The sequence below is a fragment of the Gossypium hirsutum genome, chromosome D08 (assembly GCF_007990345.1).
Source record: "Gossypium hirsutum isolate 1008001.06 chromosome D08, Gossypium_hirsutum_v2.1, whole genome shotgun sequence".
In the NCBI taxonomy this organism is placed as follows: domain Eukaryota; kingdom Viridiplantae; phylum Streptophyta; class Magnoliopsida; order Malvales; family Malvaceae; genus Gossypium; species Gossypium hirsutum.
Genome location: NC_053444.1, coordinates 3524132 through 3540428, shown reverse-complemented (window position 1 = coordinate 3540428; position 16297 = coordinate 3524132). Strand labels below are relative to the sequence as shown.

General features: G+C 30.5%; 3 protein-coding genes across 3 annotated transcripts; 1 reads left to right on the top strand and 2 right to left on the bottom strand.

Moving 5' to 3' along the window:
• Nucleotides 1-1306: 1306 nt before the first annotated feature.
• Nucleotides 1307-2939, bottom strand: LOC107937427 (zinc finger protein ZAT9; the record flags this gene model as incomplete). The annotated part of the gene is made up of 1 exon (XM_016870304.2): nt 1307-2939. A coding segment is annotated over one exon (1446 nt), but the record flags the coding sequence as incomplete, so codon positions are not given.
• A 3167-nt stretch (nt 2940-6106) lies between these two features.
• LOC107937433 (cell number regulator 6) lies at nt 6107-10285 on the bottom strand. Its single transcript, XM_016870307.2, has 5 exons — nt 10032-10285; nt 9808-9915; nt 8172-8286; nt 7794-8062; nt 6107-6625 (listed from the first exon to the last, which is right to left on the bottom strand). Exons 1-5 carry the CDS (start codon nt 10032-10034, stop codon nt 6353-6355), a joined length of 768 nt encoding a protein of 255 aa, XP_016725796.1. The 5' UTR covers nt 10035-10285; the 3' UTR covers nt 6107-6352.
• A 1371-nt stretch (nt 10286-11656) lies between these two features.
• On the top strand, nt 11657-16297 carry LOC107937448 (uncharacterized). Its single transcript, XM_016870329.2, has 9 exons — nt 11657-11873; nt 12260-12319; nt 12711-12840; nt 13121-13394; nt 13768-13896; nt 13981-14030; nt 14742-14839; nt 14915-15202; nt 15601-16297. Exons 2-9 carry the CDS (start codon nt 12272-12274, stop codon nt 16087-16089), a joined length of 1506 nt encoding a protein of 501 aa, XP_016725818.2. The 5' UTR covers nt 11657-11873; nt 12260-12271; the 3' UTR covers nt 16090-16297.

Here is a 16297-nt window from a genome sequence, read left to right as displayed (position 1 = left end):
ATGTCGATAAGAGGATACCCTTTACCCATTAGTTGAGCTACAAATTCAATTATTTTGAATGATGTTGCATATTATAGAAGTCGTATACCTAGCGCACTAGCTTTTGGTTCATTATCTATTTGAACTCAAGTTTTACTTACATCAAAATATACGAGTCACACATATATAGTCCATCATCTACTCAGGATTAAGTATGCCACATTATAAACATCACAAGTAAATAAATCTATGAATTGATATAAGATTTATTATACTCGGGTCATGTTTGATATATTGTCAATCCAGTCAGTCACATCTATGTCTCTAGCTTCTTGGAGTCATTTGCTCTGATGGTCAAAATAAAACATCTCCCCAACTGGACTTGATAGATGACATATTAGCCTTTCAATCAATTTGCTCATTTCCAATTAGACTAAGGATATGTTTAGATTCATCTACTAATACAAGTTGTTTTTCTGTATTATGGTTCGAACACTTAATACCGTTTAGTATTAGTTAAACGTTAGATAACCAATGAGCCAATATTTTATTCTATTTTACTTTGCGTGCAAAAACATTGAGGACAATATATAAATGATCTTAATGAAATTAATGAATATTATAATTAAACCAATTTATTTGAAAAATATAAATATGCATAGACGAAAATATTATATTTAATACACCAGATTCAATAAATTGCAACAAAACCATTTGAAGAAAAAATTATCAACCTTGAAGAAGATAAGACTAATGGCTATTACTTGATTTGTTACGCCACATGTTAAAAGTACAATTCTGAAGTAAATCTTGGAGATTAAAGATTACCTTAAGTCAATGTACATTGTCATGCAAGTAATTCTCCCTCTTTCTCCATTATTTGTGTTATTGTGGATCTTAATTGTCTTACCTACAATATCACTCATCGTTTTTAATAAAAAGAAATTTACATTGCTCTAAATAATCTTGACAATGGAATCCGACCACCGCACTCCACGAATATAATTGAATAGCATTAAAGAAAGATATTTAATGCTGAATTGTGAGATACTATCCATACATGACCAAAGAACCCTTGTGAACACCTCCAGATTTGATATTTTACCATACGGTAATCATTTCCCAAACCAAGTAGTTGGAAAGGCTGAGTAGGTTTCCGAATAACAAAAGTCTTATTTAAGACCGCATTGAATCTTAGCTTTTTGCTAAAGAGCTTGATTATTATTCTGCAACACACTTTGTTCCATCAAGGACTTTTTTCGAAAATTTTATCAAGGGGATGCCATCTAGCACAATATCTAAAATTTATACAATAACAACTATGAACTTATCAAAATTTATATAAATATGATGTAAATACACAAAATATGTAATCTAATGCCTGCTAGCATGAAAGATCATGTTTGATTTTATAATTACAGTTTTACTTTTGAATATAATATAAATACAACGTGTTGTCTACAACCAAAAAAATTGAAATAAGAATATGAATAAAAACATTCTCGTAATGTTTTTTAAGGGTCAGAACTAATCCCAACTTGAAGCCATGGAGATGAAGAACCTCCACTCACATTGATCCCCTTTAGTTCACATAGTTTTGCTAACTTCACCTTACTGTCAGCTTCATCATCTGCATTTTGCAAACAACTACTATTAAAATCACTCTTCTTACGATCAATGGCGTCAACTTGCAGTTGATTTTGATTATTAATGGTCGTCTTCTCTTTGGGATCGATCCCTGTAAATGGTTGCAAATATGGGTTCACATGGTTTCGTCGTACAAGATCAAGATCTGTTGTAGCAGGAAGATTAAGATCAAGCTTAAGGTCAAGCGATTGATCAATATTTAACTTTGGTTTTTGCCGAATGTGCGCCGTTTGATCTTGGAACCGATGAAACTTGGTCAATGATGAAGTGTCCGGTGAATTTGAAGTGACCCAATGGCACCTTTTATGCCCTCCCAATGCTTGTCCCGACGAAAAAACCCGATGGCAGATTGAACACTCGTGTACTTTCAGTTTCTTTTTCGACGTAGAGGCCGCAAATGGAGTGCTAGTTCCTTGATCAAGTTGTATATGGGAGGTCGATTTCGTCGGAAGAAGTTCCTCATGCGTGATGACATCGTGGTCTTCGTCAACTTGTTGGGTCTTATCGAAATGATCAAGCCTGGCCGCGAAACAACCCTTAACTTTCTTATGGCTAGCTCTATGTCCACCCAATGCTTGATGGGAATTAAACACTTTCTTGCATGCTTTGCACTCAAATAACCCTTTGGGTTTATTATGATCCATTGGTACCCTACATGCAATGGGAGCAATGAAATTCATTGTATTATTCTTCCTTTTGATGATCATCTCATCTTCTTTGCTGGCTGAAGCACAAGACTCCTCCGCTTCAGCCTCGATATCAACCTCGACCTCCCTCACAACGGTTGCATTTGATAACATCATAAGACAATTGGCAAGTTCTTCTTCTTCGCTATTGAAATGGCCCATCTCAGCTCTCATTGATCTTTTCCTCTTAGACCAACCACCGCCCGACCCCGGCAATGACACCAGCGATTCGGCGGCATCGTAGCCACATTTACCATGCTCGAGGAAAGATTTCCATGACGAAAACTCCTCCCCACAATTCTCACAAACCCTACAACTCTTCAACCGATTAGGGTTTGTCCTTAACGAGTACATACGCTTATTGTTAAGCGGTGAATCCCCTCCTAATTTCTCCACCTCCCAATCACTCACAACATCATCATCCTCAATGCTCCAACTTTCGTCCCCGATCCCATGCGCCCGCATATGCCCACCGAGCGCTCTTCCACATCCAAACCCTTTCTTGCAAATTCTACAAAAATGCTTATAACTCGATCGTTGATCCATAATAAAAGAAATAAACCAAACCAAAAAAACAAAATAAAGATGGTGTTTGTTCGATGAAGTGATCAATGAAGAATGTCGTATATGTTATTGTATAGTGAAGGGTGTGGTTGCAGAGATGTATGGTGAAAAAGAAGCGTCCATAGCTAGCCCTAGTTTTTAGTAAAGAGTTAATGGCTTAATCGAGTTTTCGTACAGATATGAGAAATGGTGAGCGACAAGTGGTAGGAGAGAAACAAAGGGGGTTAATTTATTAGAGACTTTTTCTTCGGCCGTCTCGTGGAGGTGCAAGGGTGGTGGTGCCTCCGCTCAATCAATGATCACAAAAAAAAAAAAAAAACCCATAAAAAACCAACGGAGTTGCGTACAACCAGTAAATGAATCGTAAAAAAGAACATGAAATGAAAGATTTTGGGAGGGGAGATCTGAAATAAGAATTAAGTTTCTAAAACTGCCAAAAGCTATTCATGTCGCTTTACAATTCCAAGCCAAGAAATTCCAACACATGCTTCGCCTTCTATGTCGGTTGGTTTAATCTGTTTTCTTTTTATTACATATGTTTCATATCTCCCTATGTTTTCTCCACCAAAAGGTGAATAATTTACACTCACAACTACAACTAATCACGGGCCTGATTGAAGGTCCGCTCGAAGTAAATCTGATCACGGACCGGATTAAATGTCTGTTCAAAAAGTAAAAGAGTTTAAACAAAAATACAAGTTTGAAAAATGAATTTGAAAAATAACTAAAGCCTATTTTCTAAATAGGTCGGGCTTCAGGTAAGTCTTTCTTTACTTGGACCCAACCCGAATTTAAAAAAAAAAACCTGTTGCTTTTTGCGGTTGTTTTGTCACTATTTTGGTACGGTTTTACTATTATATTGCTACTATTTAATTGTTATTGTTTAGATATTGTATAACTATTATTTTATTGTTAATTTTGTTACTATTTTAAATGTATTTACTTGCTAAGTTGCACATATATTAGTGTTATTTAAGTATAAATAATTTTTTAAATTTATTTTCAATTTGTTGGGAAACATTTATTTTAATGTTTTTAGTGTATTTGATATATTATATAGAAATAATAATATAAAAAATTTCTAATACAGATACATTGAGCTCGAATTTTAGCATTTTTATCTGGTTCGAGATTGAACAAAATTTTAGGCCCATTTTTTGGGCTGGGCCTATGTTTAAAAAATGGACCTGAAATTCTATTGATGCCCGACCCAGTCCAACCCATGATCACCTCTAGTCACACCCCATCATATTTGAATTGTCAACTTTTAATTATGATTATGCAAAATTCTATTACTACAACCCTAAGTAATGGAATGAAATATAATTATTATTCTATTGAAATTATTGTAATTATAAATAATTTTATTTCTCTAAATATAATTTTATAATGTTTAGTAATATTTAGTTTTAAATGTCATGTAGATTTACATGTTTATTTTTAATTTATTAAATAATATGTTTTTATAACATCAAAAACTTTTACTAATTAAATGAGGATTTGTCTAATTTATAATAAAATTTGATTAATTTTTAAAAATAATTGAGAGAATAAAATAACATTTTAAAAATAATGACAGTGAAAAAAAAATAAACAACCAATAAATTTTTTTAAGTAATTAGATAAAATAAATAAAACATGAATTTAATTTAATTGAAACTTTTAAGCTTAAAAAATAAAATAATTTACTTATCATCGACAATGGTAACTTTTTTTCAAATTAGCACAAAGATAGAATAATTAATACAAAGTAAAAAAAAATAAAAGGTGTAATAACTTTAAATTTAAAAAAAGTAATTACTGATGTGGCAATTCAAGTGTATGTTATGTCAACGGAGTTACCAAACTAGGGGAGAAGTTAGAAATTTTTTTTAATAGAGACCGAAATTAAATTGTAATTTTTACGATAGTAAAAATGTAATTTCACTATTTTAATAGCTTATATCTTTATAATTTTTAAAGGATTAAACCAAATTTTATCATATTTAGGGGGACCAAAGTACAATTTTACTTTTACTAATTTAAATTTTTAAAATTTTAAAGAGTCTAAATGGAAAATTTTTCATTTTAGGGGTGATCGGACCCCTGTGAGTCCCCTAGCTAGCTACGCCCCTGTACCAAACGTTAGCTTTTTAATCCACTTTGAGTGGTTTGACAAACAACGCAAGTTTAAAGGCTAATAGAGGCGAAAAATTAAATAAAGAACTAAAATAATTTTTTTTATAATTGAAAGACCAAATAAATCATTATACCAAAATAAATTGTATTATTGCATTTTTCATAATATAAGTATACTTTATACTAACATTATAGTATTTGTTTGTCCATATACTCTTTCGAATTATCAAAGAAGAAAAAAAATCATAAAACAAAAATATTTTTGTAAATTAAAAAGCTGCTTCATTAACAATAAAATATAAAGTTTGTGACAATTTAAATTTATCATCAACATTAATAAATTTACCAATTTATTTTTTTTACTAATTTTTTTTTTCTGAAAAATATCTGTCACAATATTCATTAATATCAAAGCTTAAATTTTGATTCTTCGAAATTCAAAAACTAAATTATTAAAAAGTAATTTAGATAAGAATTAAATTCAAATTGTAAATATTATAATATTATTTCTCATCTTATCTCTTTCAAATATGACTTCACATTTTATATAAAAATATTTTAAAAATATTTAAATTTAAATTTAAATTTAAATTTATATATAATTATAACTCTAATTAAGTGATGCTATTGTGTTCATTGGTGCTAATTTGTTTTTAATAAGAATGATAGTTTGGAAAAAAAAGTATAATAATAAACTTTACATCTAACGTTTTTTTTTTTCACTTTGATTTTATTTCTATTTTTAATCACTTTAGTATAATTAATATTGTTAATATTTCCTGTCAATTTTTACAAATTTCGTAAGTTGATTATGTTGTTTATACAGTGGCGGAGTCAGAAAATATTTTTGGGGGGCCGGAATTAAATTGTATATTTTTACAATAGTAAAAATGTACTTTCACCATTTTAATAATCTATATCTTTATAATTTTTAAAATATTAAATCAATTTTTTTATTATTTTGGGGGCCAAAGTGCAATTTTACCATTACTAATTTAAAATTTTATAAATTATAAAGGCCTAAATGGAAAATTTTTTATTTTAGGAGGGTCAAGGCTCCTACTAGCCCCCTTGGCTCCGCCACTAGTGTGATCTATGATTGACGGAAAATAAACATATTAAATTAACAAATTTTGATGAAAATTACTAATAACAATGATGATTTAGCTACAAAAATTAAATAAAAAAATAAAAAGATTTAAAATTTTTAACGTTTTAAATACAAAGACTAAATGTCAAAATAGAATCGCAATCAACATAGTTTATCCTATTTTTTTTATTTAGAATATTATAAGAGTGAGTAGTAGTCTTTTTCTAAAAGGAAAAAAGAAAATCCATGTCTTGGTCAGAAAATCCTACTATACTGGTTGTATCTCCAACTTTGTAATTTGTTTATCCTTTGCAGATGGAGAAGAAGATGAAGCAGTTGACTGAGCCTCTTTTTTTGGATCACCATCATCATTAGTAGTAGCAGCACTAACAGTGTTCATTTCTTGGAGTGGAGGAGGCTTAACAATGGTGCTTTGCACTTCACTGTTATCGCTTATACGGTTCTGCATCTCTCGGTATTCTTGACACATTGCACACCAGTGTAAGCAGCAGTGAACCAAGCATGGATCGCATGGCGAGTTCTACATATATAAACACCAAACAGTTGGTTTTTCGAATTTGTTTGATTTATTCGATTTTTAAAAATTTTAATCTAGAAATGACAAAACAGATCGAATCCCTTATTCGTTTTCCTAATTAAGCTACCTAACACAACATGTCTTCATGCTGTGAATCTATGTCAAAGAATACCATAGAGGACAAACCTTAAGGTCAGCTCAAAGTGGCGTAATATGGGATTAAGTTTTGAGAGCTTAATTATTTTATTTTTTAAAATTTGGGTCTAATTAATTAATTAATTTTTAAATTTAGGTATAATGAGAATTTTTAAAAAAATTAGAGGGCATAATTATTTTTGTAAAAGAATTTGTGAAAATTAATGATAATTTTCAAAAAATTTAGAACTTTTGTAATGTTTAATTAAAATTATAAATATTTTAAGAGATAAAAATAAAATTTTAAAAACTTTGAAGGGCTTATTAATAATTTTGAATTTTCTGAGGGGCAAGTCCCCTCTGTCTCTTCTTACATTCCACTTCCTTAGCTCATTTGATTCATGCAATTATCTTTCTTAAAATAATGATATCTAATAGATTTGGGATTTGAATTTCAATATCTACAACATATAGTGGTGAATAAAAGTCGATTGGTTTAAACTGACTGTACAATGACTTTTGGCGAATTGGTTTGCTTAAGTTGATTACGATGATCAGCAGCGTGGTTTTATAGAAGATTAAAAATTATAACCTAACCAACTGACTAGGTATTTTTTACCTTTTAACAAATTAATGATATATCCATAAAAGAAATGTTAAAATATGTTATAGGTCACTATACTCTTCATATTTTTAGAATTTAGTCTATCTACTTTTTCACATTTCAAAATTCAGGTTTAATTGTTAATATAGTTAAATTTGTTGGTTTGACATTTTGAAATAAACAAAAATTTCACTTGTAGCAATGTAATTTAAAAAATGATTGGTATTGAAAAAAACTTAAAAAATGATGTAATAAACCTAAATTTAACAAAATAATTTTAAAAGTGTTAACAGTTAAACCTAAATTTAAAAATTTTTTAAAAAATAGAGGGATTAAATTTTTAAAAATAAAAATACATAAACTAAATTCTAAAATTTTGAAGATTATAGGACTTTGTCATATTTTAACCTAAAAGAAAATAAATATATATACCTTGAGATGATACTTCTTTTGTAGTGATTGACGAAACAAGCCATTATAAATCCCACATAACCACCAAGCAAAAAGAAGGGTCTCACAGATGAGGAAGGAAGTTTTAAGGTCGACAATGCCATGGAAGAACATGGTGGCACCTGCAACCACCATCCCTCCTTCTACACATATTGCATGGCACATGCATGCATCGTTCCACATCACATCTTCTTTCACCGTTTCTACGTTTTGTCCAAACAATATGCATGGACAAAACATACCCATCTTACCTGCAATTATATAATATTATTTCTCAAATCAAGTACATATGTTGTGTTTTTTTTATATGAAATAATCAAAAGTAACCTTAAAAAATAAAATAAAATGTCGGATTTTTACAGCTCTGAGTGTCTTCAAGACAGCCGAAAATACCAGTGGTCCAGTCTTCATCTGAAGGTGGCTCGTAGGATTCAGGTAAGGGTTGTCCACATTCACCGCATCTGTGAACTATTAACTATAAAAAAAAAATGGTAGCCATAATCAGAAGCAAATATAAAATGGTATAATTTTGTCATCAGTCCTTGTACTCTTTGATCTTTTGGAATTTAGTTTTTCTACTTTTAATTCTAGAATTTAACTTTTCTATTTGTCTGATTTAAAAATTAAAGACAAATGGTGTAAATTTTAAAGTCCGGTTGTTATTACATATTAATTAACAATGTTATGGAAAAACCTTAAATTTTAATCAAATAAGTAGAGAGATTAAATACTTTTTATTATTATTACAATATTAGTGGGGAAGAAGAAGAGATGATAGGGTTTGAACCCGTATTATCATGGTGCTAGATGAGAGTTTTATCCCTACTCTAAATAAGTCTTGGTTGAGGGATTAAATTTTTAAAATTAAAAAATAGAACCTTAATTTTAAAACCAAATTAACAGGTAGAGGGATTAAATTATTAGAATTGAAAGTTGAGATACTAAACAAAAGCTTGAAAAGTATAACAACTGGTACCAATATAAAATTAATATAAAATGCAAAAAATTTATTAAGCCTTTGCTTATAATAATGCAATGACCATTGGCTGAATATATAAGATAAATTGAGCTGAATTTTTTTATATTTTTAACTTTACTTTTTTTTAGTAAATGGTAATTATTAAATTTATTAAGTTAAATTTTACTATTTTCAAAATCTTATGCGATAAATATATTATTATATGTGTAATGTCATATTAACTTGCTATTTATAAATAACACTCAAAGAAAAGTCACGTTATTTTAGTCAATGAATTTAATAGTTATCGTTTGAGTCAGGATTGAAATTTCAAATTTCAAAAATATAAAGACTACAACTGACCAAATTGAAGAACACGGAGTAAATCCGTTACTTATGAGATCAATAACAGAATTTGACCTAACAATTTTAATTACTACAATTTAGCTCAAAACTAAATTTTTAAAATTTAAAAAATTGATGAATTTGAAATGTAATTAAAATATAAAAATTAATCCATATATTTGATAAATACAAAGTAGGGGTGTTCAAACGGTTAACTGAACCAAACTAATATTAATCGAACTTTTTAATCCTTTAACTGTTAATCGAATTAATTTTTTTTTAAATTAACCAAACTGAAATATTTCGGTTAACCAACTTAATCGAAATTTATATATATATTTTTAAAACAAGTATAAAACATATAAAAAATAAATTGATAATGTTCATTTGACCGAATTATCTAAATTAACCGAACTAAAACTGTATATAATTTGTATTACTAATTATTATGTTTGGTTAATTACTCGATTTTGAACTGAATTAACCTATAGCCGAACTTCTAAAAAATTACTAACCGACCTCTGACCAAATTAGATTGGCTAACCGATTGATTAACCGAATTAAATCGATTCGATCGATTAATTCGATTTTAACCAAAAATTGAACACCCCAAATACAAAAAAAAAATTATTTATTGAAATCTAAAATTATTATTAAGAAATAACAATATTGGGAAAAAAATATAAAATAAACCTGAGGAACATTGACAGGTTGACTGAGTTCACCGGGGGTGATATCTTCAACAGGATCTTTTTCCTTCCCAATCCTTACATAATGAGAAGGCCCTTTGCTGCCATCCATCTGTTTCAATTAAAAACCAAAAAAATAAAACATGTCTTCTTCTTCTTCTTCTTCTTCTTTTTATTACAAATATTGTAATGATAGAAATATTAATGAAGGGTTTGTTGAAAAAAAACCATTAGCTGTTCATATGTTTCGCTGTAAATGATCGATAATGCTCCTTAATTGATCAAGAAAGCAAAAAAGTGAAACATGGAAGAAGCCAGTCTGAATCTCAGTTTTTTTTTTCTTTTTGGAAAATAAAGAATTTATTTTTCCTTCTTGACCTCTCATTACGAATTAATTTTTCTATTTATAGTAATTTATGTCTGTTCCAATAACCTCCTATTGCCTTTCCTACGGAGAAGGGCAATACTAAAACTTAAAATTCAATTGATCTGACCAACTGTATTAATAAATAATTATTAAGTATAATAAATACGTAAATAGCTAAATTCGGTATATATATAGGTACATAGATGTGCCGTTCAATATTTGATTAAATATATAACAAAAGAGTTCGGTGAAGTTATGTATATTGCATTCTTAAAAAAATACAAAGGTTTGAATTAGGAATGAAGGAATTAAATTGTATATTTTAATACGGGTCAGTCAGGCTCGAGTTTTAGCATTTTTTTATTCATGTCATTTTTGGGTAAAATTTTAGGTCTATTTTTGGGTTTGGCCTAGAAAATAAGCCTAAATTTTTTTACTTGGCCTGACCTAAACCTGACCCAACTCATGAACAACTCTACTGTCAGCCCCTGATTTCGCTATTGGTTTGAGCTTTAAAGATGATATTGCTAGGAAGGAAAACCATAAATTCGAAACGTGTACCATAAAACAGATATAAAAAATACTAAAAAAACATATTAATTATATATATGGTACGATAAGTGAAGATATATTAAGTCTCAAGTTATCCACCTTCCTCGAGAATTGTTTAGGTTTGAATCTCAATAGTAATAGTATTGATGTGTTGACTATTATTTACTCTTCGTAATGGCATGGGAGTTGTACTAAAGAAAAATCAGTCTCCATTTAATTTTAGGAAACATATATCGTTTTCGTTTCTAGCAATATTTAAATATCAAATCTCTTGCGTTGATTCAAATTCTATAAATGTATATTTTTTAGTTTACTTCTCATTATTCTATTATGAGAAAATAATTATTAAATATATTTTATTTAAAATAAATATTTTATTTCTATTTGTTAACTCATTTTTAAATTTTTAAAAGAGAGAAATAAAAATTGCTAAATGGGGATGAAGACAAAGTGATAAAAAGTTTTAAAGGTTTATTATTATAATAATTTTTACAGAAATTATTATTATTAGAAATTCTATGTATATAGATGTGGAAATTATGAATTTAGAATATAAATATGTGTTTAAAAATAATATATAATAAATAATGAAACATATGGTTTGAATTTAATTAATATATATATAACTTATGGAGATAATAAATTATGCATATTAAAATAAAATTGTATAAAATATATTAAATTGAAACTTTGGTTAAGTGGTGAATATAAGATTTTATTATTGCAATTGGTGTGGGTTTAAATCTCATCGCATGCATGTTTTTTATTAAATTTTATTAAAATAAAAAGATTAAAATATTTTCAAATAATACAACTTATTTTAATAAATATTTTCGTAATTTTTTTAACTGAGATGATCTGATTAACTTTTGATAGTGTAGATTATTTGGCTTTTCTGTTTCAAATATAAAATAATAATTTTTTTAGGGACTATAAACATTTACTTGTTTGATGTTATAAGGCCCAACTGAAGGAAAAAAGGGGTTTCCCCTTGGATCCGTACACTTCACGGCCCAATACCAATCAGTTATCGTCTTTGTTTCTTTGTCGAAAAGATTGAATCCGTCCTTCATGCGTATTGAAATTTGTTGAATCGGATCTGCAAAACGTTTCACGGATAATTATTATTTGGAGAAAAGAGAAAATTTCAAGTAAGTGTTTCTTGAATTTACTTTTAAAAATTTTAAATTTTTATTTATTATTAATTGTTTGATGTTAGATTTTTTTTTTGCCTAATTCTCTGTTGAAGTTGATTGCGTTATCTATCGAATCTTTCTATGAGAACGATCTAGGGTTTAAGAATCAGAAAAAAAAAGAAAAAAAAAAGAAATGAAAGAATAACAGCATATAACTCTCTAGTCTTAGGCTTTTGGAAGCAAATTATGCTAATGGAATTGCTCTGCCGAAAGCTTAGATTAATAAAGCTTGGATTGATGAGCATCAAGGCAATTTTTTTTTTTCTTCACTTTCCTATTTTCATCTTTGAGGTGTTTTTTTAATAGGTAACTTGTTATTTTCCCTCTTTATTGGTTGTTAGAGGTTGATCCTAATGAGGGGTGCTGAAAGATGCAGAAATGGAGAATCAGCTCCGTTGGTGGTAAGTATTTCAGCTTTAAAAGTATAGGTTATTGTTTGTTTGAAGATGTTTTATTCGAATCTGTATTTGGTTTAGATTTCAAGATTTTATTGAGTTTTAAGAGGTTCTTCAATCAAATGTTTAGCCTGATCTGGGTTCTAGTTTAAATTTATAACATACTAGAGTTCTGCTTTCTCTGTTATATATCTTTTTTCCTTCTAGTATTGTTTGACATAAGATCCTTTTTTGCAATTACATTTAGTTTTTAAACTTCATAACTTGGAGTTATAGCTTTATTTTATTTTCCCTTCTTCTTCTGGGTAAAATTGGTGTCATAGTTCTTTAGTTAATTTCATTAAGACTGCATCTGGTTTTTAACTTAAACTTCAAGTAACAGCAACCCTGTTGTCAGGCACAAAATGACAAGGGATTTGATGGGCTTATTCCTCAATTATTTACCTCATTACCAGCTCTAAATGAAGCTGTTTCGTGTCTTGCTCAAACAACTACTTACTTTACTGGTTGTTTTTCTGATTATGCTGGTAAGTTGTACCTTTTCACCTTGTATTTCTCCTCTCCCCTTTCCTTATGCAATATTTATGTTGTACATAAGATTTATTTTTTGTTCTTTCTTATTTCTTTTTCTTTCCCGAGTCTTAATCATTAGCCTTTGAAGAGTTACTTATATCATTTTCATTTGAAACTTGCCTATATATCAAACTAATGGTGTTCTTCATTTATTTGGCCTTTATTTCTTCTTCTCATTGATTTTATCCATGAACTACGGATGAATTCATTGAAATATTTTCGGCAATGTTGCAGTGGAACCTTCCACCAGAGATTCAGGGGATTCCGTTGTACATGCACAAGAATTAGAAACGTTTTCTTCTGTACAGACTGAGGATACTGTGATTAGTGATCATCCTTTTTCTAGTGAAAGCACCTCCACGTTGGCTGAATCATCTAGTCTTGTAAATGCTACCTCTGCTAACCATGTTGGAATAGCAAGGGCCACTGCTGGAGATCCATCTGAAAATACTGGTGTGATTGTACATTCAAATCATAATGGGCAAAATGGGATTTCCATGTTTCAAGGGTACAGATTCCTGAATGCTTAATTTTGAATTTCTTCTGTAGGACAATTTGTGAAAATGAATTATGATTTGAAAATTTCTTCCCATAATATTATCAGTAGCTGTAGTTACACATGATGCTAAAAGATAAAATGTTTGCAATTTTCAAGTGAAGTTCCTCTTATGCTCTCAATAGATATAGGATATTGATTACGGAGCGTACTTCTATTCCATTTAAAATCATGGAGTATTTTAGTTAAAAATCTTTCCCTTTCTTTTATTTCGATTTTTGTTCGTAATTTTGTATTGATTCTTATTTAGTGCAGAGGAAATTTTAGTTATGAGAATTATATGGAGTACTGAATTTTCCCAATCTTTGAAAACAAAAAACCTCAGGCTTATTGAAAGGGCACAGAGGACCGTTCGTGGATCTGCTGATGATATAGGATGGTTGAAGCGTGATCCTGAGATGCCTCCAGTTGAAGATGGAACTGAGAAGTTTGCGGAAATTTTAGACAATATTAGGTAAAATGGGCTTTGCATCTTTTGTATCTATTATTACTTGGCGTGTTTATGCACTTATTGATTAGTTGGCTCCCATTTTGTCAGGCATGGTCTGCACAAGCTGCCAAACACAATGGTTTATTTATTGGTTCCAGGTATCTTAGCAATTTTTTCTCCTGAAAGAAAAAATATTTCTTCTTTGGCACCGCGAGAAGAAAAAAAATGATTTAGAAACTAAAAGGAGGGGGAGTAATTTTATACCGTTGCTTACAGTACTCTTTTAAGGGAAGTTCATTTTATGACTAAAGATTTATTGTAGACAGTTTAAAACATCAAAGATTGTTTCTTAAAAACAAATTAGAAGGAAACCTTTCTGAAAACAGCATTTCCTAACCCTACCTTAGCTGAGTTTGACTACCTCACCAAGCATGTGGTACCTTCCAAAATCATCTATTTTGTATCAGCTATGAAACATATTGTCTACCTTTCACTGGTGAAATCAAGAATATAAGTTCATGAATTGCATTTACTTTGTATTTGTAGTAATTAAGAGTCTACATAGGATTTCAACTGACTAAAATCAGTTATGGAAACTTATAACTAAGAATATGCCAAAATGGACCAAGGTTAAAACTGACTTGAGTTCGTATCAAGATATATCCCTGAACTTGATTTTTTTGGATGGTGAAATTTGATGCCATTGGTAGGCATGACATGAAAAGTAGATGTGAGATATCTTTGAACTATGTTGTGTTAATTTCCCCCTTTTGTAACTTCAAATTCTATATTTCTTGTAGCGAAAAAGAGAAAAAGGATTCTATATTTCTATATTAGCTAAATTTTCAGTTCTGGCCTTTTTTTGGCAGGTCTTTTCAGCAACCATGGCCCTCTATACTTTGTCAGCACAAAAAGAAGTTTCTCAAAATTGGGTCTAACTTGCCATATTGCCAAAATTCACAGTGAGGTATATTTAATTAGTCTTCAATTCCACAGTTCTGTACTTTTTGGTCTATACTGAATGTTGACAATTACTAACTAGGCTTCAGTTGAGAAAAATGCCAAAGAAATAAAGGATTACATCGAGGAAATTTATTGGGGTTCCCAGAAACGCGTTTTGCTTCTTGGACATAGCAAAGGTGGCGTAGATGCAGCGGCTGCTTTATCTATTTATTGGTCTGACTTGAAAGATAAAGTTGCTGGGTTGGCAATAGCACAGAGTCCGTATGGTGGAAGCCCTATAGCTTCAGATATCTTGAGAGAAGGTCAACTCGGTGATTATGTTAATATACGGAAACTTATGGAGATTTTGATTTGTAAAGTGATTAAGGTTTGGAGTTATCTGTTATGCATTTTCTTTTCTCTTTAGTTTCTACAAATAATTGACAGTATGATATTATGCAATTATGTTTGCTGCAATTTCTGAGTTTCCATGGGAGGAACTCAGCACCTGCTTTGGTATTTTAGTGATTTTCACCTCTTTCCTAGGGAAGAAGGGTTTATGAGTCTACTTTCTAGCCAAGTGCAGTATCCGGATATGTAATCGGGTATAAGACTATGATTCTTTAGGGATCCTCCAATTACTTGGAAAATCTTGGAAAAATTCAACATACTCGTGTTGGACACATACTCATATATGATGCTTAAACTTGTGTCCGAGTAGTATAGATAATTTGCATCTCTTCACATTTTATTTTTCTAAGTTCATGAATAATTCTGACTGTACAGGGGGACATGCAAGCTTTGGAAGACTTAACTTACAAGCGGAGGAAGGAATTTTTGAAGAAACACCATTTACCTCGGGAACTTCCTGTTGTTTCTTTCCATACCGAAGCCGGCATCACTCCTGCTGTTTTAGCAACATTATCTCATATTGCTCATGCGGAGCTACCATTGACGGCTCCCCTTTCTGATGGTCAACCTGCAAGGTTGCCTGTGGTCATGCCCCTCGGTGCTGTGATGGCTGCATGTGCCCAGTTGCTGCGGGTTAGATACAGTGAAAAGAGCGACGGGGTTGTGGCACGCTGTGATGCAGAAGCCCCAGGATCTGTTGTGGTACGGCCAAAACGGAAACTAGATCATGCCTGGATGGTTTATTCATCATTGAATGATGACCCTTCTGAAGCAGATGCGGCACAAGTGTGCGAGGCTCTTTTAACACTGGTTGTGGAAGTTGGGCAGAAAAAAAGACGTGAACTCTCAATGAAAGATGAATGACGTAGTCGTCGTCACACTTGGGTGTAATGAATGTACCGTTAACCGAGTAGATGAGGTTCTTTTAAATTCTTTTTGGCCAGCACTAGCTCCATTGAAGCCTGATAATTTGACGTGTATATAGCTGAACTGTTAGGCAGACTCGGTCTGCCCAATTTGTAAAAAAAGAACAGGTATTACAATGATGAAATGAGTATAGGACCTTCTTTTA

Coding starts and splice junctions, on each gene's coding strand:
- LOC107937433 (XM_016870307.2), bottom strand. Junction 8,063..8,171: donor TCTTGAAGACACTCAGAGCT/GTAAAAATCCGA, acceptor ATATAATTGCAG/GTAAGATGGGTATGTTTTGT. Junction 6,626..7,793: donor AAAAGAAGTATCATCTCAAG/GTATATATATTT, acceptor TTATATATGTAG/AACTCGCCATGCGATCCATG.
- LOC107937448 (XM_016870329.2), top strand. CDS start 12,272: ATGAGGGGTGCTGAAAGATGCAGAAATGGAGAATCAGCTCCGTTGGTG. Junction 12,320..12,710: donor GAGAATCAGCTCCGTTGGTG/GTAAGTATTTCA, acceptor CCCTGTTGTCAG/GCACAAAATGACAAGGGATT. Junction 14,840..14,914: donor TTGCCAAAATTCACAGTGAG/GTATATTTAATT, acceptor ATTACTAACTAG/GCTTCAGTTGAGAAAAATGC.